Source organism: Trachurus japonicus, chromosome 13 (genome assembly GCF_045865225.1).
Source record: "Trachurus japonicus isolate A0001 chromosome 13, Traja_1.0".
Lineage (NCBI taxonomy): Eukaryota > Metazoa > Chordata > Actinopteri > Carangiformes > Carangidae > Trachurus > Trachurus japonicus.
The window spans coordinates 29,221,987-29,247,880 of record NC_140919.1 but is presented as its reverse complement, the minus strand read 5'-3'; the positions used below and the strand labels follow the sequence as shown (position 1 = coordinate 29,247,880).

The 25,894-nt window shown below is 47.1% G+C and overlaps 3 protein-coding genes across 16 annotated transcripts in view; 1 reads left to right on the top strand and 2 right to left on the bottom strand.

Annotated features, from left to right (window-relative positions):
• The first annotated feature begins 80 nt into the window (after positions 1–80).
• The window catches only part of nup88 (nucleoporin 88), a 109,946-nt gene continuing 84,132 nt past the window's right edge, over positions 81–25,894 (top strand). Inside the window, exon 1 of the mRNA XM_085795847.1 lies at positions 81–2,285. Within this exon, the coding sequence (XP_085651973.1) occupies positions 121–2,280 (2,160 nt within the window). The 5' untranslated portion in view covers positions 81–120 and the 3' untranslated portion in view covers positions 2,281–2,285. The remainder of the gene's footprint in view (positions 2,286–25,894) is intronic.
• On the bottom strand, positions 4,660–11,345 carry ehd2b (EH-domain containing 2b). 5 transcript variants are annotated; one of them, XM_085795840.1, is made up of 8 exons: positions 11,112–11,345; positions 10,945–11,028; positions 9,396–9,863; positions 9,104–9,280; positions 7,948–8,063; positions 6,431–6,843; positions 6,149–6,313; positions 4,660–6,042 (listed from the first exon to the last, which is right to left on the bottom strand). In XM_085795840.1, exons 3-8 carry the CDS (start codon positions 9,614–9,616, stop codon positions 5,494–5,496), a joined length of 1,641 nt encoding a protein of 546 aa, XP_085651966.1. In that variant the 5' UTR covers positions 9,617–9,863; positions 10,945–11,028; positions 11,112–11,345; the 3' UTR covers positions 4,660–5,493. The 5 variants fall into 5 exon arrangements, with proteins under 5 accessions (XP_085651966.1, XP_085651970.1, XP_085651969.1 ...); XM_085795844.1 differs by having other exon boundaries at positions 7,966–8,063; XM_085795843.1 differs by having other exon boundaries at positions 7,966–8,063; positions 10,945–11,345.
• bicra (BRD4 interacting chromatin remodeling complex associated protein) lies at positions 11,907–25,013 on the bottom strand. Of its 10 annotated transcripts, none has more exons than XM_085795831.1 (15): positions 24,900–25,013; positions 23,320–23,365; positions 23,173–23,218; positions 22,538–22,603; positions 20,171–22,267; positions 19,795–19,983; positions 17,733–18,359; positions 16,505–16,697; positions 16,309–16,406; positions 15,974–16,108; positions 15,830–15,879; positions 15,587–15,735; positions 15,397–15,491; positions 15,204–15,306; positions 11,907–15,110 (listed from the first exon to the last, which is right to left on the bottom strand). In XM_085795831.1, the coding sequence occupies exons 2-15, from the start codon at positions 23,358–23,360 to the stop codon at positions 13,219–13,221; spliced, it is 5,781 nt and encodes a 1,926-aa protein (XP_085651957.1). In that variant the 5' UTR covers positions 23,361–23,365; positions 24,900–25,013; the 3' UTR covers positions 11,907–13,218. The 10 variants fall into 10 exon arrangements, with proteins under 10 accessions (XP_085651957.1, XP_085651965.1, XP_085651961.1 ...); XM_085795839.1 differs by having other exon boundaries at positions 15,204–15,309; positions 24,900–24,925; XM_085795835.1 differs by lacking the exon at positions 19,795–19,983 and having other exon boundaries at positions 15,204–15,309.

Sequence of the window (25,894 nt, the reverse complement as noted above, 5' to 3'; positions counted from 1 at the left end):
GCAAAATGTACGACAGCGGCCACCGTAATACGTTAAACGTCTGTCGTGAAGCGGCTGTCGTAAAACGCTCGCGTTCGTTACCATGGTCTGTTTTCCATCTGCGACAGACGGCGGATCAAGATGGCGGCGTTCGGCGCGGAGCGGTGGCTGAATGACTTACCAAACCACACAATTTTCAAGAAAATACGAGACAAGCTGGAGTTGGAGCGCGACACAAATGAAAGAGGGATCGCTAAAAACCTCTCCTTTTGCCTGGGCGGGGACTTTTTCGTTTGGGACGACGCAGACCGCGTGTTTTACACCACCAACCTGAGACAGTTGAACTCGGATGAGAGTCGCGGCAGCGAGAACCACCAGACGTTGCTGTGCATCAACCCTCCTCTCTTCGAGGTTTGCCAGGTGCTGCTGAGTCCGACGCACCACCACGTTGCGCTTGTGGGGCAGCGGGGCGTCTCGGTGCTGGAGCTTCCCCAGCGGTGGGGCAAGAGGTCCGAGTTCGAGGGCGGGCGGAGTGAAATCAACTGCAGGACCCTCCCGGTGGCGGAGCGCTTCTTCACCAGTTCACCGTCGGTGAGTCTGCGGCAGGCGTCTTGGTTTCCCAGCGAGACCGACGAGCCCTATCTGGTGCTGCTGACATCCGACAACACCATCCGGTTCTACGGCTTGAAGTCGCCCCAGACGCCGGCCAAAGTCCTGCCCGTGTCGCAGTCGGAAGATGACAGCAGCGTCCAGGCTCGCGTCTGCTCCTATGCAGCATCTCTAGGCGAGATAGCGGTGGCGTTTGACTTCGGCTCGGCGTCGTCCCCACCTCGGCAGCTGTCAACACAGTGCGCCAAAGATCAGCTGGTCTATCCTCTGTACATCCTCTACGAAAATGGGGAGACCTACGTGAGCTATACGAGCCAGGGAAACGGTGTGAGTCTAAGTAAACCAGTTGGACCCCTCCCCATGTATCCTGCAGCAGAGGATAACTACGGTTACGATGCTTGTGCCATCCTCTGCCTGCCATGTGTGCCCAGCATCCTGGTCATCGCCACAGAAACGGGCACGGTGTACCACTGTGTGGTGCTGGAGTCTGAAGAAGAGGAGGAGACCGGGGCTGTGGAGAAGTGGATCCGAGGCGCAGAGTCGGTGCCGGCTCTCTATGTTTTTGAGTGCGTCGAGCTGGAGCTCACCCTCAAAGTCGCCACGGGAGAGGACGAGGAGCCTCAAGAGTTTGATTTCACCTGCCCGATCAGACTGCACAGAGACCCCTTGTGTCAGCACAGATATCACTGCACCCACGAAGCGGGAGTGCACAGTGTGGGGTTAATCTGGGTCAACAAGCTGCAGAAGTTCCTCCAGTCAAATGAGGAGGATAAGGACAGTCTCCAGGAGCTGGCTGCTGAGAAACGCTGTATTGTGGAGCACATTCTTTGTACCAGACCACTTCTAACCAGCCAGTCAGCCCCGGTTCGTGGCTTTTTGATTGTGTCTGATCTGTCCTTGGGTGCCACAATGATCTGCATCACCAGAAGCTACGAGTGCATCATGTTGCCCCTGCTGAGCTCCATCCGCCCCCCGTCGCCTCCCTTGCTCTGCTCCCATCCAGGTCCTGGCTCCGGCAGCTCCCCCCTGCGTGGGCTGGCCAACGATTCCTTTGAGCAGCACATCCGCAACATCCTGGCACGTAGTTCCACCAATCCTCTCGTGCTTAAGGCCGGGGACAAGGACACATCGCCGCCCCCGCCGGAGTGTCTGCAGCTCCTCAGCAGAGCCACGCAGGTCTTCCGCGAGGAGTACATCCTCAAGCAGGACATGGCCCGCGAAGAGATGCAGAGGAGGGTGAAACTCCTGACGGGCCAGAAGAACAAGCAGCTGGACGAGCTCACTCTGTGCAGGGAGGAGAGGAAGAGCCTGAGGGAGGCGGCGGAGAGGCTGGCTGACAAGTACGAAGATGCAAAGTATCGCCAGGAAACCATTATGAACAGGGTCAAAAAAGTGCTAGGCAGTTTGCAAAACCAACTGCCGATACTGTCGAACAGCGAAAAGGAGATGAAGAAGGAGCTGCAGGTCATCAACGATCAGCTGAAACACCTGGACAACAGCATCAAACAGGTGAACATGAAGATGGACTACCAGAAGACACAAGTGGACAAGGATGCGCCTGCAGCCAGGGCCACGGTCTCACTCAACGCCCAACAGAAGAAGGTGGTTCAAGACGTCCTCAGAGAACAGGGAGGGCAAATCGGTGACATGATGAAGCAGATAAAGGACATCAAAAACCATTTCAGTTTCTAAGCACTGCTGAAATGCTTTAAACATTCATCACAACCAAGACGGCAAAAAATGTTTCAAATGCTCTTTCTGAATAACCATCATGTCTGCCTTTTTGTGTGATGTTTGTCGAGAAGCTGGAACCAGAGCTTTATCTCCCTGTAAATGTGCCATGTGTCAAATGGCTTTTGGAGTTGAGATATTTTTGTATACTGATTTACCTTTACATTTCTTACCGTATACTGTTTTTTCTCTCAGTGGGGCTACAATAGTTTTTGATTGTTTTGCATAGTTTTTCAGCAATTTTCTGATACTAAGGTTTGATTTAGTCAGAGCAGAATACGTCATGTATGGTCAGGTAAAATGGGAAGTATTTTCAGCTAAGCTTGCCAAACTATTTTCAACATGATTTGTTCACTATTTGGATAAATAATAAATTTCTTTATAACCTACTGTAGTATTTTGTGACATCAGCCAATGTTTATTGTACAAGAACAAGTGAATAAGAACGCTATTAGAAAACTTATTTGGTCTAAAGTAGGTTAATAGGACAGAACATTACCTATACTAGTCACATTGGCCAGTGTGTAGAGGTGAAACAATTACAGCGGCCAGTGAAAATACACTCAGTTGGCTGTTTATTGGGTACTATAGCTAGCTACAACTAATGCAGTTTAATACAAGAGTCCTGCAAAAGAATCTGCTCTGTGTTACTGAGAAGCATTGGTTCAATTTTGTGGTAATACTGGAGACACTAGTTTGTGGTGGCGTTGAATCGTATTGTGTTGTATGTACAGCTGTCTCTATTATTTTGCCAAACCCGTTCATATCAATGTGGGTGGCCTAGACAGTTAAACTCTCTGTGTAATTCAACTTCACCACAGCCATCAGTTCAAATAGTTCAAAGTTCAAATAAGTATGTATCAATATATAAGTATATAACATGGTGAAATTGAACTTTATAACCTTGATAATTAATTTATTACGTAGGCTTAATGTCTTAATAAACTGCCAACTGAGACTACATGTGTATAGAGGAAATGGGAACCTGTCCTCTGATGCCTCCACTCTGCCACCTACAGTGGGACACCAGGCTGTACAGTCTCAGTGTGAGCTTGTCAGGAGTCCTGCGTCCAGCAGATGTCACCCCACTCCAGAGTGGATTACCTCGCTGTTTCTTCCTTAGCAGCCTTTTTGCTAGTGAGGAATTCCCCATGTAAACAGTGAGTGACGTACACGGAGACCCCGGTTTCGTTGAGTAAGCCTTATTGATGGGGATGTCTGGAGTTGGTGGGGGTCCTCTGTAGGTCTGTGAGCTGAAGCACATTGCCGTGGTAGCACAGTGGAGTTTGCTTTGAGCAGTAAATGTTTGAGACGGTTTATGACTCAGCATAGCCTAATTATGTAACAGGCGAGCATTGTTTAAACTGCTATGGGGATTTTTTACTCTGCTCTCTAAAATGGAGACTGGCATCACTAACAACTTCAACTTCAGTCCCCTTGGATTATTTTAGGTTAAGAAACTAGATTCCCATCTGAAGATTTCAGCAGTCCTCATTGAATGTTGTCACCTTGCCTGACTTTTTCACACACAGCCTCCCTCTCTCTCTCTCTCTCTCTCTCTCACTCACACACACTCACACACACAAGAGAGGAGAGGATTGGTGTACAGCAGTGCTAGTACAGGAACACTCCAAATAGGGGGATGTTGTTTAAGTCTTTCATAAAGGTACAGTGTCTAGATCCTGTGCATGAGCCTGAGCGGACCCTAGGAAAGGAGATATTAATAACTCCTGGGCCAGCCCACCACATTCTTCACATGTGAGTCACTGTAAGCAAGAGAGAGCCGGGAGGAAAGAGCTGGTTTGCTTCTGTTTCTCATTTGTGTTTCTTTCCATGGAGGAGTGGAACAAGGAGGCGGGGAGGGCCACCCCTTCTTTAAGCAAATCTCGGAAAACCCTCATGTGAAACGCACACATTCCCTACGCGGGACGCATGTTTGTGCTCACACCACATCCAGTAGTTTACACAGGATTAAAACCGAGAGGATGCACAGGCAGCCCAGTGAGAGTGTGAATGTTGAACTAACCAGGAATGAGAGGGAATTTACTTTACTTAACTGTGTGTTTGAGTGGGAGAGAGGGAGGTAGGGAGGGAGAGAAATAGCTTCAGATGGTGGGAATGAGAGGGGAGAGCGCCTCGGAAAATGGTGGTATGGGGACTTGGCAGGGGAGAGTGTGAGTCACTGTTTATCTCGTCTGTCACTAAGAGACCGAGCTTGATAGAAAAGAAAATCTTGTGGAAAGTGCCAAATTAAATGCACCCAACTATTACTTCTTTACCATGCACTTATGTTGAAGAACTTGGTCCTTATGAACAGTTTCACTCACAAAAGAGACGGAGCACAGTCAGGGAATTTTTATTTGGTTACAATAATAGTTAACATAAGAACATTTGTTGGAGCTGTGCACAGTAGTCAGTAATACGTCAATCATACAGTCTAGTTGAAATGTTCATCTCAGCATGTCATGTTCTTTTTATGTAACTGAGGTCTTGCTCCTGCACATACAAAACAACAGAAACCATTACAAAAATAACATATAAAGTATGCACAAAAAAATGGTGGCATGTAAAAGCATTGACGTGAAATGCATTCAGGCTATTAGATCTGTGCTGCCATGTTGAGTTGAGAATACTATAAACAAATCGTTTCAGCAAAATAAGTCTTTGTAAATACATTTGTAGACGATAACGTTGTAATCCTACAAATTATCACGTAGTGTGTCACGTCTCTAGTCACAGGAGGAATGTTAAATTTCAAGATTAAATATAGTTTTTTGCTCTATACTCTGTGAAATATACGCCGAATACTGCTCGCTTAGAGGGCGCCAGCTTTTTATTTACTTCTGCTCAGCAAACACATAGAGATATATTTTTAAAAGTTCATCATAAAAAAGCAAACTTCGAGGAGCCGAAGGAAAAGAAGCGACCAGACCAGTGTGACTTCTAAATACACAATCTTTGGCAGTAAGCCTTTGTTACCGTCTCAAAGGTAAGACTTGAACTTAAATACAGTATGTTCCATTATACAAGACCAAACTCAGTCTCCGAGGAAAAGTTGAACATATTACATACAACGTTTTGACATGGGTCTGGGGGAGTGAGGGGGGGGGGGAGCAAATGCAAACAGTAGCAGAAGTGTGACAGCCAATAGAGAATAGTCTCTCTGTGGCATGTTTACGCATCAGAGCCCTTCTGCCTGCGTTTAGAGGGTGGGATCAGGCGGTTGGGCAGCTCAGGTGGCAGACCGTGCCCCTCCAGCTTCACCTCAATCAGGTGACTTGCCAGGGCGAATTCTTCGTCATCCAGCATGCCATCGCGGTCCACATCAGACAGCTTCCAGATGCGACCCAGCACCGAGTTGGGCAGGCGGGAGCTCACCATCCAGTCCTTGGCCTTATTGCCGCTCAGTTTCCCCTCGTTGGGAGCGAGGTTGTAGAAGATCTCGTCGTATTTGGGCTTGTCTTTGGTCACCACCCAGTCCTCCTCCTCCCCGCATTCCTCTCCATTCTCCACGGTGAAGGGGTCGCCCTCGGAGAAAGGTCCAACGCGGGTCCCCATGAAGGCTCCGCCCTGCACGCCCAGTTGGTCACCTGCCTCCAGCTCCTCCTGCCTCAGGAGGGGCATCAGTTTGGCGATGTCAGAGGAGAGCAGCTCATCCAGGGCTACCATCAGATTGGGCTTCAAGGTTTTGAATTTGGTGAAATCATGAACCATCAGTTGCTCCTTGAAAAAGGGAATGACAAAAATGACTCAGCCGGGAGATTTAACACTTAAAGAGGTGTCATATTAGCCTCTGGTTTGTACCCAGTAGTGACAGATTCCGACTGACCTGCATCTTGGTACAATCTGGGAAGTCTCCAGCAGAAATGTTGTGCTGCAGCTGGATCTTGGAGAAGATAACTGGCAGCTGGTAGATCAGGTTCTTCTTTTTATTGTCCTTCCTGAAGACAGAAGGCATCTCCTGCTTCAGATAGCTGATGATGTGGGCGTGGACCTAAGGAATCAGAAAAGCAGAGCAAAGGTTTCTTCCGGGGGAGTTCTTCTTACACTTTTTTTAACAGGAAAATGTTTCAGTTATCATTTAATGAGCACAAAGAACAGAAGCACACACCCTAACCAGACGTGCCCTCTTGACCAGATCGTTGAGCTTGCGTAAGGCTGCGTTGCGAGGGAGGTTTTGGATGTCTGCGAACAGATCCTCCTCCTCCAGCTCAAACAGCTTACGGTTGTCTGTCACCATCAGCGGCTCTGACCAGAAGGAGCCGATGTAGACGCGCAGAACCTCCGGGGTGCCAAACACCTTCCCCAGGGACCACATGAGCGCACCGTAGACACGCATGAGCTGCTGGGTGCCCACCATGTCGGCCTTGTTGAGCACCACGCGCAGCTTGTCCTCGTTGCCCTTCAGGGCACCGATGGCCTCAGAGAACTCATCTGATATCTCCAGTTTATGGGCATCGAACAGCAGGATGATGCGGTCCACTCGTTCAGCAAACCAGCGCAGCACGGCTGGGAAGTCATAGCCTGTTTGGATATAACAAGGAGTGTAAAGAATGAAGAAATCTGAACCTGTATTGTGTGCAGAAAAAAACAAACAAAAAAAACAGAAACAGAGGCCAGGAGAGAGTAGAAGGTCGACACAGACACAAACCCCTCACACCTCTTATCTGTATGTGTCAAACCACATTGTAAACTTCTAGGCTTCACTTTATGTAATAATGTAAAAATATTTTTTTGACTTTAAATGTCTACACGTCCAGCAGAAATCCTCATATTTTTGAGTGATTCCTTCATCTGTAAACACATAACCATACTAGTAGTTTCAGTTCACCCAAATTACAAAAAACACATTTTATTACCTTCCTCCTGTGGTATAGCCACACAATAGTTTTGGTTTCTGTAGCTATATTTCAAATGACCGTGGCTGAATTTTTTTTAGCTGTTTGTGGTGCAGATAAATTTATATCTAATAAAAAGTTGCCAGCACTGTCTTCTCAAAAGCAATGTCCCAGTCCAATTCTGAAGAAACCCACAAACTTCATTTGGAAGTAGTTCTTACCAAAGAAAGTGAGACACTGTTTCTGGAAAGACATGTTGATACACTATTATTTTTTAATGTAATGTAAATGTAAACTACTGAGAACCACAAACAGAGTACCCTTCACCTCCTTTGTGTTGGCAGAGGGAGGGAGCTCAGATTGCAAAACCAAAAGTATCTGCACGGCTGATACCACTGATGATTGGGGGAGGGTGGGGGTGTTTTTCATAATGTGGATGGACTCAAAAATTTCAACTTGTTAGTTGATCATGCATTTTGATTTGAATAATGTGTTACTAGAAGCGTGGATGATTGGAAAAATGGGAGAAAAAAAACTAGAGTGAGATGATGATGATGTTTATCTCTGTCTAGTACACTCCTCCAGATGTTGTTGTCTGTCCTAAGCCTGTTCCTGATGAGGATTTTATGGCTGCTCAGTGCAGTGCTGAGCTTTTCTTGCCCCGCTGCCAAGTGTTATTGTGACAGAGTGAACTAGTCCCATGAGTTATCTAGGCGTGCCAAGGAGATGAGTTTGTGAGATGACGCTCAGGGATGTGTGTCTCTGCAGCCCCCCCATGCCCTCTCCTCACCTTTGGTACCTCTCTCACCTCGGCTCACTCTCTGCTTGGCCCCGGACAGGATCCCCGGTGAGTCAATGATGCTGATACTCTCCAGGACCTGGTTGGGCATCTGAGCGCACTGGAACCTGGTGATTATTGCGAGTAGACGGGGGGAGAAAACTCAAATAAACGGTGATAAGGCGGCGAGGTCACGGAGGTCATCTCTGTTTGAAAACACTGTCGGTTTTTGATGAAAAGAATCTAACTCATGTGAAAAATGGTTAGCTCTTATCAAAGAGGCCAATGTTATCTAAGAAGCAGATTGAAAGCTGCCCTCTCCAGACCTCCCGCCCCTCCCTCTGCAGGCCATTGTGTCCAAGCAGGCCCTCTCATTGCTGTGGGCTTCCTGAAGGAAAATGACCACTAGTGCCAAAACCAAACAATAAGGCCTGCTAACGATGTGTGGCTTAGAACAACAACAACGCTTCCTGTAGCTTATGAGCTTAACGAGCGCACCAGCTCCCAGGACAGGAAGTCAAAGCAAAAAGGACCGACGCAAATGCATCGACAAACACACCCTGAAGGGGGAGAGAGGGACGCCGCTGGAAAACTGGCACCAGAACTCCATGTTTGGAGCGCCATTAACAGGAGTACCGTATGTTCCTGTCACTCCTGGCCTTCATGTGCATGCAACTTACTAACAAGACTTTATTGTAAGATGTGACTCTCTTGGTTTGCAACAGTGGAAAAAACATGTATAAATATCTGGCAGCCAGCACAATAGTAACCTTGAGTGTTCAGAGTTCCCTGACAGTATTCCTCGGCCTCCTCTGTGACTTCATCTGTTTGTCTTCACCTTGAGGGGCAGCGGAGCCCTCTGACCTCCCCCCTTGAACATGCGTAGATCACAGTTCCTGTCCGAGTACATTTGCTTTCATCGGCCTCCCGGGTGATATCGCTCCCTTTCTCGGTTTTTCCACAAATAAGGCAAGTGCCTCCCTGCTCTGAAATTTGGCACAAGGACTTGAAATTCCAAAGAGCTAAAAAAAATTGTTATCTCTCTTTTCCCTCCTCTCAGGCTTTCTCTCGCAGAGTCTGTTCACTACATGCTGATATACAGTACGCATCTGGCTCCCTGAGTGGAAATCATTACACAACACACTGTGAATTAAATCCTCGCTCTCACCTGTTCAGGAAGGCCGTTCCAAATGGGTTGAGTTTGCGGAAAGGCTTGTTGGGGTCCACGATGAGGGCGTTTCCAGGGATGACTCCTTCCACCTCCCCATGCATGACAGCAGTGAAGCAGTCAGTGGTGGGTTCAGGTCCCACCCTGCTCCCAGGAATATCCTGCTCCAGTAGATACCTGTCAGTCACACACAGAGCTTGTGATTTATTTTTATTTTTCACCACTGTTGCTCTGTAATCACACACAATTCAACAGTGAACTAATGTTTTGATGGGTGGCTTGGATGTCTTACTTGATGAACGTGGTCTTCCCTGTGGAGTACTGTCCCACCACCAGCACCATGGGCTTGTTATCAAAGTCTGCATCCTCCAGACTGGGAGAGTGGAAATCGTGGAAGCCGTAGAACTGCTCCAGAGGCAGCAGCTTCTTTCGGTACAGGGACTTGAGCCCTTCTGTCACAGTGCGGATCACCTCCGGCGCCTTCTTCACATTTTTTCGCCCCCAGCGAGACATGCTGATTGACTAATGAGATTGTGAGCTTCTTACAAAAATCAGTTGTGTCAGAGTTGTTTGGAGATGTATTTCCTGTGGCTGAACCTTGAGGAACCTTCAGGTGTTTCCTGTATTTATGCAAACACTGCCCTGTTGTCCTTGAGGCCTCCTCTGCAACACGTCGAGAGGAATGATAGGGCTGATGTTTTCGTTTGAAGTCTGGATCTTGCTCTTGGAAAACAGTGGCAACGCGGACAACTTCTATTTCCTGAAAAAAGGGGGGACAGAAAAGTAGAGGGTGATCCAGATGAGATTAATCCAGGTGTCAACGATTTTTCTCACTGTTCTCGTGCCTGCCTGGCCATCAAAGTCAGGCCACAAACTAGAGTAAGGATGTGGAATCTGGAGTAGGTTTCAGCCCCACCAGGAGTCTGCCAAGCATTGTCAGTGCATGCCTGGAAAAAGCTGGTGTTCACGCTGGAAAACTTGCAAACCCAGCCCTGCACAGGCACAGCTCATTTCTTTACAGTGAAATGAGTAAGACGTTCCCTCAGTCCCCTGCAGTTCCTCTCATTGGATCATGACATAGGTTCACGGCTCAATTGTTCATGTAAGGAAAAGACCTCTCAAGGGTTAGTCTGCACATGGAAAATCACACATTTAACCCTTGAGTGGAGTAATCTTTTTTTCCACTGTGGTCGACATGAAAACACAGACTGGATTAGGAATTGAAAGACACAGCTCATTATGAGAAGACTGACATAAAAAGTAAAGACATGCATCAGCAGAGGGCAACTCATCCGTGAAGAACTTTCTTTCAAATCCCATCTGAATTGTGACAAAAAAATTTTTGCCTGGAGGAGACTAAGCAACACAGTACTGACATGTCACAAGACTAGTGTGGACAGAGTTCTTGTCAAAATGGCGAACCCTGGAGATTTAGAGACATCAGGCATGAACACTAAAACTATGGTGCCAGCCAAGCTGTACGAGCAAAAAGTTGATTTCGAGAGTTTGCGTGATACTTTGAGGTTCAGTTAAGGCTCTGGTATCAATTTCTCAAATCAAGGGATGGTGGAAAATGCCTTGTGGTTTTGTGTACCACAATTGCAACACAGTTTTCGAACAAGAAATGTGGAAATTTTTGCCTGCAGGCAACAAGAATCAGGGCAGTAATATCAAAATGAAGATGTGGAAAAATATTTTAAAGGGCTATTGAGTGTGTATAGTCTCCTAGTGCATTCATTCTCCATATAAGCTCTGGTTTTTTGCACTTACCAGATACCTCCTCTGCTGAAAAGTAAAAGGTGAGCGTGAGAGACATATTTAAAATTTAAAAGAGTATTTACCACAGTGTTACGGAGAAAGCTCAGCCTTCTTCTTCTTCTTCAAGCACCTTGATCTCTCTTTCTCTCCCTCTCCAGGTTTGCCCTCTGGAGTTTGGAAAATATTTTGACTTGAAGAGACAAAAACAGTCAGTGTCTTCAAGGAGCTGCAGCTACATGTATGGGTGTACCTCAGACAGCAAATAGGAGCCCTTCGTGGAGCGTCAGTGCAGAGAGACTATAGAGGATCCTTCTTCTCCAAGGGTTTAATGTATTTCAGATGAGCTCCAGTACTGCCAAGGATCCGCACTCTGCTCGCTGAAAAGAGCACAAGGCAAACCACACTCAGGCTGACTTTCCTCTCCCCCTTGCCTGCCTTCTGCTACTTTAACGCACCTCCTCTTCCAGGGATGCCTGGCAACACTGTGGGCAGCACTAACACTGCGCTCAGGGCAGGGATGAGCTGGGCTGTGGCCAGAGGGTGTGGAGCTGGGGGAGTGGGGTTGTGAATAAATAATTTGGGTGGAGCTGTTTTTTCTTTTTTTTTTTGTGAATGCATGACATACCCCCACACTGTCCTTATGCATATTTATAATGATAAACACAACCTCTCGGTGCAGCCTGGCAACTGTGGCTTCTAAACCCCTCCAAGTATTTACATTTTTTTCAATAACGTTTCATCTCCTCAGCCTACTGTAACAAGTCATACGTTTACAGATGCGACAGTTACGCCCCCCCCCCCCCAGTATAAACTCCTCCCAAACTCAGTGAACCTTCCAGGCAGTGAATCACATAAGCTCCACTTTTCCACATCCATGCACCACCTGCTGGCTGTCTCATAGAGGACATGTCCCACCACCACAATCACCCCCTCCTGGCCATCATAGCGTCCTCTTTAGTCATCATTAGTCATTTAAAGGAATGCACCCAGGAGAAGAGGAATCAATGTGTCAACAGCTGGACAAATGACTAGGTGACCTGCAATGTTTCATAAAAGAAGCAAGGTTTAATTTACAGTTTTACTAAATGTACATTTGTTTTTAAAAAGTGTCATTATACACAATAAATACAATACAAAATTAATCTGTAATACTATACTTCAAATTCTCTCACGGTCTTTTTGTACATTATTATTGTTCCTTTTTTTCCATCTCAATGCTTGTGCTTGTGTTTGAATTGTCCACCAGGCTTTAAAAAAAAAAAACACACACACAAAGAGGAGGAGGAGGCAGGGATACAGTTGAAGAAACAAACAGACTGAAAACACAGAAAATCAACAGTTAAAACTGGCCTGCCCCCTGCTGACTAAAACGCATAAAGTCTTAACCGGCATTGTAGGCAACAGGGGGGGGGCAGCAGGTGTGTATGGAGGCGTTGTCTAAAAACTATAACATAGAAAGTCACCTGACATCAGAAACAGAAAAATAACTGAACTTCATTACATGTTCATTTACATCAAACCTCACAATTTTCCAAATTATTTTCTCAGTGTTTTCTATTTTAAATGCACATAATGTCTATGTGAAATGCAGGTATAATGGAGGATGAGGTTACTTGATTTTACCAATTGAAGACAAAGAGCAGCTGCTTGTGAGCAGCGAAGTACTGTGTCTGAATTCATTTTACTGTCTGAAGACATTTCATCTTGATAAAAGGGCTGGGCTGTGTCATTTTAGCAGGTGCTGTTTGCATCAGAAGAGCAGCATTATCTTTGTGGTAAGAGGATTACATTTGGTTGATAAAAGGAAACAATGTGTGTATTATGACCTTTTACAGCCTCTCGGCTGCAGGTAACCAGGTGAAAGAAGGTTGCCGTCTTCTGAACTGTTAAAACAAGCTGCCTGATGCTCATCGAGACACCGTTTAAACCAGGAGATGAACCGCTGTGGACTGATGCTCCGGCCACACTAAGGAATGTATGAACAGTGAATGAGAAAGAAAGAAAGAAAAAGTTATGAAATGAAAAAGGAAAGAAAAAAAGAGAACAGCAACCTCTGACAATTTCTTGTTTCTCAAGCTTGGCTGACAGAACACATACAAAAACGGCAGGCATCATCAAGTCTGCAACTAACAGAGACAGTTTTTACCTTAGACCACACTCACACTTATTCCACCACAGGTCTACTTCAGGCTGTAAATGACAAAGAAATGTCTGGACAATTCAAATGGACAAACAAAGCCAACGCAGCTTGGCAGAGTAGTACAGTGATACTGTTTTCACAGTGTCCCCCCCTTCCCCTGCCTTGAAATCTGTCTCTTAGTTCCCCCATGTCAGTCCGGCCTGGGGCTGAGGGGCTGTTATCTGCTTTGAGTCTGGGGCACCAGGCTGCCATTGTGGCCACGGCCACCGACCTGAGGGTGCTGGGCCAAGGAGGACGACGAGGAAGCAGAGGAGGGAGGCGGGACTGAGGGTCTGTGTGACGAAGCTGCCGAGCCCCCCGCGCGCTGGCTTTGGTGTTGATGGGACCTGCTGTGGCCCCCTTTGATGTGGTGCCCGCGGGCAGAGGGCTCCTGCTGCAGGTTGAGGATGCTGTCGATGGCGCACTGGAGGTGCTCGTTCAGAGAGTCGTCCGGAGGGCTGCCGCTGGAGAAGCTGGCGTTATCCATGTCGGGGGAGTCTGATTTGCAGCGTTTGGCAGGAAGCAAAGAGTCTCGTGTGAAGGAGGACTCCGGGGAGGGGGGCCCAGGGGCATGCTGGTCCATTCTGAAAGTCCCGCCTACCCTGTGTCTATTTTTCCCGCCCGCCCTCTTGTATTTACTTACATCTGTCTCTTGGTCTGTGTGCTCCTCCACTCGCTCCTTCGCCCCGTCCTTGTCCAGTAGCTGTGGGAGGTGATGTTGTTGCGTGGCTTTGATGCCGCGGTTGAACACCTCGTCCACTTCGTCCAGCCCCTGCATTGCACTCGCCAAACGGCCCGTTTCGTGGCTCGACTCTGTGTGAGCGTGTGACGCCTCCCTGCCTCTTTTCTCCACCTTCACACTGGCTATCACTGTCCGCTCTGAGGGAGGAGATGAGGCCGCGTGCCTGGGGGGTGACGGCGTGGGTCTGGGGTAGGACAGACTTTCGTCTCCTCCCCCGGGGACGCCAGGTCTGACGCGGGGGCTAATGTTTTCCCGGTAGGTTTTCCGAAGGGGGAGGCGACAGGTCGTGGGCGAGGGGTTGGCAGTGGAGGCAGGATTGTGTTTGACCCCACCCATACCATGATGATCCAATGTCCCATTCATCTGAGTGGAGGAGGAGGAGGAGGAAGAGGAGGAGGACACTGATGACCAAGTATGAGAGGAAGAGGTAGAGGAAGATGGGGCTGCATTGGGAAGAGCGTTACCTCTCAGTGGTGGGTTACACTGAGTGGTTGCTATGGTGACTGATGAGGCAGAAGAAGCTGTGCATACAGGAGACTGAGTTCTGATGACTGTAGTGGGAGGAGTCGATAAAGGTTGGGGCTTTGGATGTGGAACGACAGCTTCAGGCGGAGGCTGAGGCTGGGACGTGGACTGGCTGCTCTGCTGAGGTTGCGGTGTGTGTACTGGGTCTAGCGCGGTGTTGTGGACCACCTTACTGAACCCCGTCTGATCCTGCTTGATCTTCAGCTTCAAGCCGATTCTCCTGCGAGCCTCGTACGTCTTCATAGGCGGCTTGCTGGTTCTCTGCGGGAGAGCGTCGTCGTCGTCCGCCGCTTGAGAGTTGAAGGACGAGGATGAGAAGGAGGAGGACGCTGCTGCCGCTGCTGCCGGAGCACGGCTGAAGGAGGAGCTCTGGCTGGTGGGCTCGACCACCGGCTTGCCTGCTGCTGCAGCTGGAGGTGGTGGACAGCTGCTAGACCAAGACACCGAGGCTCCTCCTCCTCCCTGCTTTATTACCAGCTTGGTAGGGGGAAAGTGGGTGACAGAGGGGGCGGCAGGAGGGGGAGGAGGAGGAAGAGCAGGGGCGGGGGCAGGTACTGGAGCAGGGGCAGGAACTGGAGCGGGGACAGGGACAGGAGCTGGGGCCAGGGCCGGGGCTTGAACTGGGGTGGGTGCAGGAGGAGGGTTCGGGGTGATGTTTGGAAGCGGGGCAGGAGCAGGAGCAGCAGGCGTCGGAGCAGGGGCAGCAGCGGTTGCACCTCCACTCGCTGAGGTGTGCTCAACAGTGGACCTCTCTTGGGATGAAACTACACTCTCCAACATGCGTGCGTTGGCTACAAACTCCTCTGAAATGAAACCAACACAATCACATCATTAGCATAGAATTTAAATGAAGACAACGGCAAGACGGCTCCATATGACAGACAGCGGGACGGCACCTGGTCTCTCCTTGGCCAGAATTCTGTCCTGATTCAACGCAATCTTCTCCTCCTGAATGAACATCCGATCGATCATCACCATCTCTGCCGAGGGGCCCAGTCTCTGCTCAGGTTCAAACGCCAAAAAACATCAGGTCAATATCAACTCAGGGGCAAAGGGGACGACAAGACGGCTTACGGTTTATAAACTTACTTTTGACTCTGCAAAGAGCAAGTAGCGATATTTATCCAGCATGGCCTGGGTCCTTTTCAGCAGCTGGCAGGAGACCCTCTCAAATTCATCATCCACTGCGCACAAGAGAACCAAGAATTGTGAAGACTTTCAATTTGGGACAGGCTGATAAATTCTATATTACCTGCACCAAAGGCCTGGAGTTTGTTACCTCTTTGATAGTCTTGAGAGGAGTTGGCAGTTCCCTGGTAGAGATGGTAAGGCAGCAGTCTGTGCAGTGTGTCCTCAAAAGAGTGGAAAGGAGCACTGTAGTTTGGGTGAAGCACTGAACCCTGCTGTTTCCTCAGCTGTTCTAGCATCCTGCAATGAGCCATGTGTAGAGAAACACTATTCTTTTTAAAAAATTGGCGTTTTAAACAGTTCAAATTATTATTAAAACATACACAACACACACCTGGCTTCTTTGCTGGGCTCTGCGCTGAAAGGCATCTTCATTGTTGTTGTCTGTGATGTAAGAGAGTAAACCCAAAATGTAAAAACCTTGAGACTGAAGCATGAGAGGCAGTCTCTTCCTGACATCCTGACACTGCTACACTACCTGAGTTTGTGCTGGAGCTGGGGGCTGTGGAGCAGGCATTTGAGTCAGACTAGCTCCTAACACCTGTATCTGCATTCCTCCTTTCCCCAGAGTCATCCCTCCAACTGAGCTGATCACTCCTGGCTTTGGCTGAACCTGTGGGGAAATTTAGTTCAGAACGTTTAAGTATAGAAACTGACAAAACCCTTAAAAAAAAATAAAAAAATAAAAAAATCAACAATTAAAACATTTTGAAATTGAAGTGTTGAATTGTTAGAAAATGTAGAATAGCTAACACAATAATATGCATTAAGCCCCCATTTCTTCAAAGAGGAACTGGCTGCAATGTGACCTACCTGTGCAGGCTGGGTAAGGCTGGCAGGAGTGACAGTCTGATTCACCATTGCTCCAGCTGGCCCTTGGGCTCCTGAGAATACCTGTAAGTCACTTGATGCTAAAATAAGACACAACAAAATCATTACAAAGGAAAGTAGTTCAAGGAGTGCTCAGCGTCCTGTCTTTTTGCATCATTAACGGTAAATGGTGTCTCACCTGTAGCAGGGGTTTTGACAAGCACTGACATCGGTTTCAGCACAGAGGGCAGCTGAGCAGGTGTACCAGTGCTGGCTGTTGATGTAATCACAGCTTTATCAACAGGCACATCTTGCTGAGAACTGAACTGACTGGCGGCTTGAGGCTGAGGCTGAGCAGACTGCTTGGACTGCAGCAGGATGTTCTGCTGGACCTGAAAACACAGCAGGACAGTTTGTTTACATGTTCAACTCCAGATGAATCGATCTGGCTGACATCAGATGAGCTCTGAATCATGCTGATGAGTTCATTACATATTGAATCACCGGGAGTACGCCTGTCACAATTATTACATAATTATTAATAATAATAATTCATTGATTGCCAATTTTTTGAGCTGACTGCAATTATTTGGCCTATTCACAACTCAATGAGCATCTATTGACATTAGCATTGTGGATTAAGTTGCAAAGCCTGAAGCCAAACAGAAATGAAAATGTTATTTCTATGTTCATATGTTTAATACCAATAAATGTCTCTTCTTCTCCATAAGTATGTGTATTATTTAACTCTGTATAGGCTTATACCATTTAGTGGCATGAAATGGTCAGAAAAAGACAATTATCATTAAACACAACAATTAATCATCAACTAAAATTTCATGATTGTGTTTGGTCAGGTAAAATATGACACAAACAGACCACTAATGTGTGATACTGCAGAGATGCCCCGGGCCTACAAGATGTTCTACAGATCTAAAGGAAAAGCATGTTTGGTACAAGCTTCAACAAAAATCACATCATCGTCATCTTGGTATATTTTCATAGTCAATAACATTTACCTATTCCACCTGAAACTGTGACTGATGTTGCAATTGCAAAAACTGTCAACAGTTGCAATCTGACTTTTTCCCTGCATATCATTCAGCCCACCATTTAACCCTTTCTACAGTACACAAAGGCATTACAAATATACTCAAGGCATTACAAATATACTAAATTCTTGCAAGTAAAACAACAACAACAACAACAACAACTGAGATACATACTAAGAGCTACATCAGTGAGATGAAACACAGGACAAAAAATGTAATAAATAAATAAATAAAGACACAAGCACGGGCAGTTTGAAGAGATTCAGCTGCTCAAGCATGGGAAGGTAAAAGAGGAGTTGGTTCAAAATACATAAGATGGTTTTACTGACAAGAAAGCTTTATTAAAGATAATTTAGAGGTGAACTGGGACAATACCTGGTGCAGCTTATCCAGCAACTGTTTCTGCTGAGGTGAGGGCTGGGTGATGCCTGACAGGGTCTGAATTTGCGCTCCCACTAATTGCAGGTGGTGCTGCTGCTCTGCTGTCAGGCCCGGGATGGGAACCTGGGTTTTCACTACAGCAGGAGTGGAAGTGCTGACGGGAGGTGCAGTGAACTGGTGCTGTGCAGGCGGCGCAGCAGGAGGCTTAGGTGACTGTGACACAGGAGGCATATCTTGTTGATAGGGGGCTGGCTGGGAGGCCGGCCGCGGCTGAGTCTGAAGCTGAACTTGAATGTGAGCCTGCTGGAGCTGAGTCTGCTGCAGCTGGCCTTGTGCAGCCGGTTGGGGAGACTCTGCGATTTGGTTATGGACAATAAAGAGCTGGGGGTGGGACGAGGGCGTGCACGAGCGGGAGGGAGTCTGAGACTGTGGCTGAGGCTGAGACGGAGGACGTGACTGCTGCTGATGGTGTGGTGACTGGATCTGCTGGCTCAGCGTGAGAGGAGACTGAGAAGGCTGTGGACTGTCTGCCACTGGGGGTGCTGTGGTGTGAGTGGTCAAGGCTGTTGACGGGGACATGCCCTGGATCTTCAGGGGCTGCTGGTGTCCACTGGAGGGTACCTGGAGAAGTGGAATCACAATGGATTGATATGCTTGTCTGATTCACAAACACTATCTGAACACAAGAGGAAACTGGGATATTAAGCACAAAGAGAAAAATAAATAAATCAAACACACAAAATGTTCTACATGCACTACGTCTACATTTCTACATGCATGCAGTCCATACAAAATGTGATTGTAGTACATAGTTTAAAGATTTGATTCTAGGTACAAAGTAGGGCTGGGCGATATGACTATATCACAGATTTAATTAGGATATATTAAAGACATGAATAATTATGATGACATAGCAAAAGTGTTCACAATCATATGTAAAATACTTCACATGATGTTTATGACAATGAAAATGATCTACTGGCTATTTTTTACACATTGCATAAGACAAATAAACACCTCAGTAACTAATTTTGTAGAGGTTAAGTCACACGAATCATACTCATTATCTCAAAACACTGAAAAGTATTGCACGGAGATATGGAATTATCGCCCAGCCCCGATACAAAATTACACAAACGTGGATAAAACACCAAACAATACGAAAGCCAAGAGTTAGACTTTAAAACTGAGTAGCTGCTTAAGTAAAAGTAAGAGAAGCCCAATGATTTTTCTTTTTTGAGGAGGAGGAGGAGGATTACATACAAAAAAGGGGAGCAATGATCATCTAGCGAGCCGAAAAGACGCTGACAAAAGCAAGAAGTAAAGATCTGCTGGCCTGTGATGGTTAAGTAATAGGTGATCCAAACACTAGAGGGACAGGAGGCAGGGGAGCATGTCATTTTGGTCTGGGGATCATTACAGTGGTCAGATTAGGGGTTACACAGGGTAGTGGCACTGTAAGCACACATAAGTCTTAATGAGATGTGAGTTGAGAGGTGTGGATCAATTGATCAGTCATTGGTCAGTAATGTGGAAGATGAAGGTGAGCTGATCGAATTTGATTGAGCGAGGTGAGTTGGTTGAATCAGTGTTAGTAAAAAGGATAAAGAGGATGCACCTGGCACCTTGGTAGTTCTTCTATTAAGCATGAGCATGGTATTTGTATTCCGTTACACAATACATAGCTGAATGAAAAAATACCAAATTAGTTCAACAATTAACTTTAGTTAAAAAAACAACTGGCATTTGATTACCAGTCCCATATTAAAGTTAAATATCAAAATAGCACAGAGGCTTAAACACGATACATATGAGCTACTGGAATGATCATGCCTTTACGTAATAACGAAGCGATGTTAGAGACAAACAGAAGCTGCAAGCAAATGAGTAATTTTTTTGCTATAGGGATTGCACAGCAACAGTGAGAGCCATGATGGAAGCAATGAGTAATGCAGGAGAGGAGAAGAGAGCAGTGATGGGGAAAGGTAAGATACCCTAACGTCGTGGCGGCAGCAGCAGCAAGTGGGTGGGGCTTAACATAAAGGGGCATTTCTACCTGCTTTACCACTGCTGTCATGTGGGAGGGGCCAGGGGAAGGACTGTGGCTCTGACCCACCCAAGAGTCAGTTAATTGGCTGTCATGGACAGCGGGGGCCAGAGCAGTGATGTTGTTGCTGCTGACGATTACAGACGCTGGTACGCCCACAGAGGGGGTTGACTCATTCTCTGTTTGATGCTGCTGCTCCTGATAGGAGTACATTTACCATTTCAGGACGAGGGAGGGGAGGAGGAAGGGGATTGGAGGGAAGGGGGGTAAAATAGTAAACCAAAGAAGTCAGACCAACATATCACTCCGTGCATGTTATTTGATATTTAAGACAATGTTAAACTGGATGTAACTGAAGCCAACGTGCAGAGAGTGGCGCACTGACCTGTTGCAGGAACATCTGCAGCGACTCCTGGCTCAAGATCATGCTGGAGCCCTGGTTGGTGAGCAGTAACCTCCCTGGACTGTGCTGAGCCTGAGGGGGGACCAGCCCCACTGCTGTGACAGAGGAAGAGGTGGACACAGACATGGACGGAGAAGAGGAGGGTACTGTGATAGCTGCAGACACAGAGGAAGCCGGTTGCATGGCCAGGATGGAGGACTGCGGCACATGCTGCTGAGTGGGATGAGCAGCCTGGTCTGTGGTGCTACCCAGCACAGCAACGCACTCCCCCGGCTGGCCTTGAGCCATGGTCGCTGCTCCTGTGCTGCCGCTGCTGCTGTTGTTGGGGACTCCACCTGGCTGAGGCTGCAGGGCCGGCTGAAGTGTGACGGCCGGGCTCAGCCCCTCCACCTGGCTCAGCATGGTTAGGGAGTTCTGGATCGGCATACCCTGTATGACTGTCTGGGCGTGACCTGAGACAGTGTGGGTCTGCGTCTGGCTTTGAGTCTGAGCCAATGAGACAGGCATCTGAAAGAGGGTGGGTGTGCCCATCTGGCCGGACTGGAGCTGAATGGGCCCAGAGAGGATGTGGGCCGCCCCGGGGTGGCCCTGTGAAGTCAACACCTGACCCAAGTTGATGTTCTGGTTTGCAGTTAAAATCTGGTTCGCAATGAGCTGTCCACCAGGACCCTGGCTGGTTATGATGTGACCCCCAGGGTGCTGGGTCAGGATCTGCCCGCCCGCCTGCAGCTGTGGCAGGAGAAACTGGTGATTTTGACCTTGCAGGACTGTCTGAGGGGGTAGAACGATGCTGCCTGATTGGTTTAACAAGTGTACACTGAGGGGCTTGCCAGATGGTTGTGCTCCTTGTTGCTTGAATAGGGTTTGTTGAAACTGCGCGCCTTGTGTTGTAGCTTGAGTACTCAGGACAACATTAGAGCCTGCCTTTCCTGTCAGGAAGGCTACATTCTGAGCAGCAGAAACTGGAATTTGCTGCAGCCCCAGAGCCTTGTGGGCATCGTTTTGCAGGGGTTGGGGTGCTTGCTGCGGCTGCTGCTGCGGCTGCTGCTGTTTGAAGAGTTTCGTTTGGATGGCACCCCCCTGAGGGGGTTTAGGCTGAATGGGTGTTGGTGTGCGCTGGATGATCACGTTCTGCATGATTTGGCCTTGAGTTTGTGTCTGAGCTCCAATTCCTGAACTTAGAGGGTTGTTGCCAAAGCCCACAAGGCCAGCAGGAGCCGTCATTGTAACACCACTGCTGCTGTTTGTGCTGCTGACACAAACAGCCGGTCCATTTAAAGCTGGAGATCCCAAAGTGGCTTTGTTACCTTGGATCACAAGTCCACCTCCTGAGCCTCCAAGCCCCGCCTGGGAACCAGCACCTGATACGTCTGGCCCAGACTGATGCAGCTGGTAACCACCCATGGCTTTGGCCAGGATTGGCTGCCCAGACTGATTGATAGTCATGACTGTGGGCTGACCCACAACCTGAATCTGTCCGATACCCAAATGTCCAGACTGACTCCCGTTAGGAAGAGCTTGGAGACTTGAAATGGATTGAAGCGTCACATTTCCCAGGCCCACAGGCTGCATAAAGGGCTGAACACTAATGGCCTTGTTCATGACCTGGGACTGGAGCTGAAGGCCCTGCTGAGCGAGCACTGACCCCAGCATGTCGGCTGTGGCATTGGGGGGAGTAGCAGTGGTGCTTGGCGCCGACCCAGGGAAAATTGCCGCTGCTCCCCCAACACCAACGCCTATGCCTACACCAACGGCGGCACCTCCGGCCCCAGAGAGGCTGGCGTCAGGCAGCGTCTGAACCACCTGTGTAAGGCCTGGAATCCCAAAGGAGCCCAGGTCCAGCTCGGCCTCTGCCTCCTGTAAGCTCTGCTCTGTGATGTTGGCTTCAGCCAAGCTCTGCTGTAGGATGTCACACGGCTCGTGATTTGTCCCAATGCCATTGCTTCCACCTTCACCACCTGGGGATCCTCCCAATATGTCTTCATCCTCCAGGAAGTCCAGGTCAACACTGACTCTGGGCAGGCCTGTCGGCTCGCTGGCCGACAGCTGGACTGCAGGCTGGACCTCTGGAACATGGCCCTTAAAGAGAAAGACAACGGAGAGAAGTGAAACCCGGTGATGGCTTCTGTTTTGATGGCTGGATGTAGAAGTGATGGCGAGGAGTATAACAGAGTTAACGCAGAATTGCAGACATGAAAACCCCATAAAAACCTCTTGTCACATCGCAGAAAATCAAAGCTCGTAGACTGTAAGTATGTTAGTGGAAAGGGGAGGGTATTTGGGGATGCATGCTACACAGACGGATAGCAAACAGGAGGAGGAGGTGGAGGATTGGGGGATTTTACTCACCCCAGTGGTAGAGAAGAACGAGCTGGAGGGGTCACTCGAACCATCCAAAAGGTCGTCAGTGTCCAACTACAGACACACCCACCCAGGATAGGATAGACAGAAACCCAAGGCACCCAAACCAGCAGGCAAAAGCCACCAGGACAAAGAAACATACAGACCATCAAACGGAGGAGAAGGGCAAGGAAAGGACAGAACCCAGAGAACCCAGATTGTAAAGAACCAGCGAAAAGATAAGCGACGGGGGGTGGGGGTTGGGGAGGGGGCAAAATGACAGGAATAACACAGAGTTGGGAAGTGTTAGTATTAGCATTTCTCATTTTGTGAATTAGCCTAATATAGGGGAAGCCAGGGTGAAACCATACATAGTGCAATCAAACAGAAAAGACAACCATTAAGCAGAGAAAGCAGTAAAAATAAAAAAATAAGTAAATGAAAGCAGTGAATGACGTGGGTTTCAGTGTACATCAACCCTAATAAGTGACTCAAGCACGTAGTCACACAAGCTCTGACAAAAACACGCACAACTCACACTCCTCGTCACATCAATAACAAACCCATTTTTTGAAACTAGAAATCACAAGCCCAACAGATGTGACATCTTTAACATTTTTTGGTTTTTTTTCTCTGTTACTCACATGGGTCTCAGATCCATGAAGAAAGTCATTGAGAGCTTCTGGGTCACTGCAAAAGAAAACAATGTGATTCACAACGGGACGAAAGAGACGACTGAACAGACTGTTACACTATCAAGCTGGTCCAATACTTCTTCAACAATGACTTACCAAATTACATCTAGAAGGCACCTGCCGTCTTCATCATCCATGACAACTGTTGAAGAGGAAAAGGGGTTTAAAGACCACAAGTAATTCATTTAATTATCAATACACTCATAAAAACAGCATAAACAAAATATGACTAATTTGAATTCATTTTTATAATATATGTACATACTAATATTTCTGTTGTAGTGTTATTGCAACACAGTGTCTTATTTCAGCTGGATATTTAGTGACAGTTTGAGTGTTGATTTATAGTTGTTCTTCACATGTGCAAGACAGTCACAGAAACACGTTTTAAAAATATACTGTTTGAGACTGCATTTTCAGCCACTCTAATTTATGTCCAAAATAACTAATAATTAATTTTGATGAAGCATTTTAAGGACTTACAGATAGAAACGGGTAGTACATGTTTGGTTCACTGCAACATCAGTCTAAATACCAGCTCCAAACCGTGCTCTTTGTTTTGTTTTTAGTGTATAAATTAACCACATTATCTACTCAAAACATTACATCACCTAATACTGTCAGACATCTAGTAAGCTGCGAATCTACTCTGAATAAAGCAAACACAGAAGCAACTGTTTTTATATACATATATAAAAAGGTTGTTGCACTCCAGACCAAGCAGATGTTTGCCTCACATCGAGAAACAGCGGATGGAAATAGACAACAAACTGAAAACGCGCGGTTTTCACACACAGCCCTGGGAAAGATTAAGAGTGCGGGCTGTCGGGGACTGAATCCACCACAAGTAAAGGCTCAACGACTGTGCACAACAACACTTTCAATAACACCGTCACTGCTAGTCGCCAGATAAAGCAAGCGAGCACATTACCGTGGTTAAAGAGGGGACGCATCCCCGGTTGCCGCTCTAAAAACGCAGCGGATCGTAGCCATTACTCGGTCAGAGCAGAGCCAGTGCGCAGGATATGAATGGGGGCACTGCAAGCGGCTAGCTCAATGCTAGCTGGTGTTTTCAAAGAGCTTTCCATGCATATTTTGCCAAGTCGTAACAACACGTCTTATTTAACCACTACGCGACTGTCTTAAGACTTTATTTTAATAAAACGATTGATTCCGGGAAACCCGTTTCACCCCTATTTCACGCATTTTCATGCATCTGGGTTGAATTTCGTTAGCTAAGCTAGCTAGCCTGCTAAGTCAAGCAGCAGCAGCAGCTATCAACAATATTCAGACGTACTAAGGCTAGCTTGAGCCTTTGACATTCAAAACAAACCACCGACTGACACATTTTTAACACTCGTATCGTACAGCGGCGCCTCGATTCAACCGAGAAAGGGCAGTATTGTTTGCTTAGAGGTGTAAACGTAATTGCGTGCCGAGCTATCTGTCTCCTCTTGCAAGCAAAATATGAGTTAATGTAGGAATAGTCTTGGATGAGGGGGGTATGCTTGGGAATTTCGGTGGAAAATGACCATGTTTGCCGGCTCCTGCAGCGGCGTGGCGTGTCGATGACGGTAGCGGTGCAGCTTGCGGGTTGTCCGCAGTGCATAAATACCGCAGCTTTGTTAGAGATATTCGTGTAAATAGAGAAAAATGCTGTTTTGTAACAAACTCACCCGAGACGATAGAGGTGCAGGCAGCGCGGGGTCTCCAGGACAGCCTCGCACGGGCTGCTGTACAGGACCCAACTACAGGCAGGAAACAGCAGACTTCCGTTTTGCCTGATTGAAATCTATGGCTCCACTGCTCAGCTCCTTATCGACATCCATTCTCACTACAGGCTCGAGTGCGAGGTTTAGCTTTCTCCCTCCAGTGAAGCTGCTCTGCTGCTCTGTTACTATAAGGATTGGGCAACAACAACAAAAAGTAATAGTACAGGAATGTGTGTTGTAACCAAAAAAAACGGGTGTCATCATGAGGGAAAAGTTAGAAAACATTGGTGCATCCGATAGGAAAGCGGACCAAATTGTTCGTTTAGTACTTGCAAAGTGTTTACAACAGATAGATAGATAGATAGATAGATAGATAGATAGATAGATAGATAGATAGATAGATAGATAGATAGATAGATACATAGATAGATAGATACATAGATAGGATGCTTTTATCCTACCTATACCAGGATTAATGATTTTTTTAATATGCTTGAACAGGGATATTTTATGTGGGACAATAGGGGCGGAACAGACCTATTCCATAACGCTGTGAAATGTTATTGTCATTACAAAAGATCACAAAATTGTGCAATAATGTCACAAAATGTCCATCAAGTAGGCTAAGTGCTTTGTAATCATAAGGCTGTTGGTAACTCAGCTGTATCTAGTCCTAACATCAAAAACAGAACAGTTGATGATACAAATCCCTGAACAGACTGGGGTGTGTAGGAGGAAGTGATCGAATCCACTAGTAGCCTACTACTTGTCCAGATTTAAATGCTGAGCAAACAAAAATGTAGGCTACATCACTTTTACTTTATTTTCTTTTTTTCATTGAATCCAACTATTATGTAACCATACAGGAACAGAAACATTTAATAAAACTCCAAAACATTAATTTGCATGAAATTAACATCCTGAGAGAATTAAGATTTCACCTCTAAAGCTACTACTAT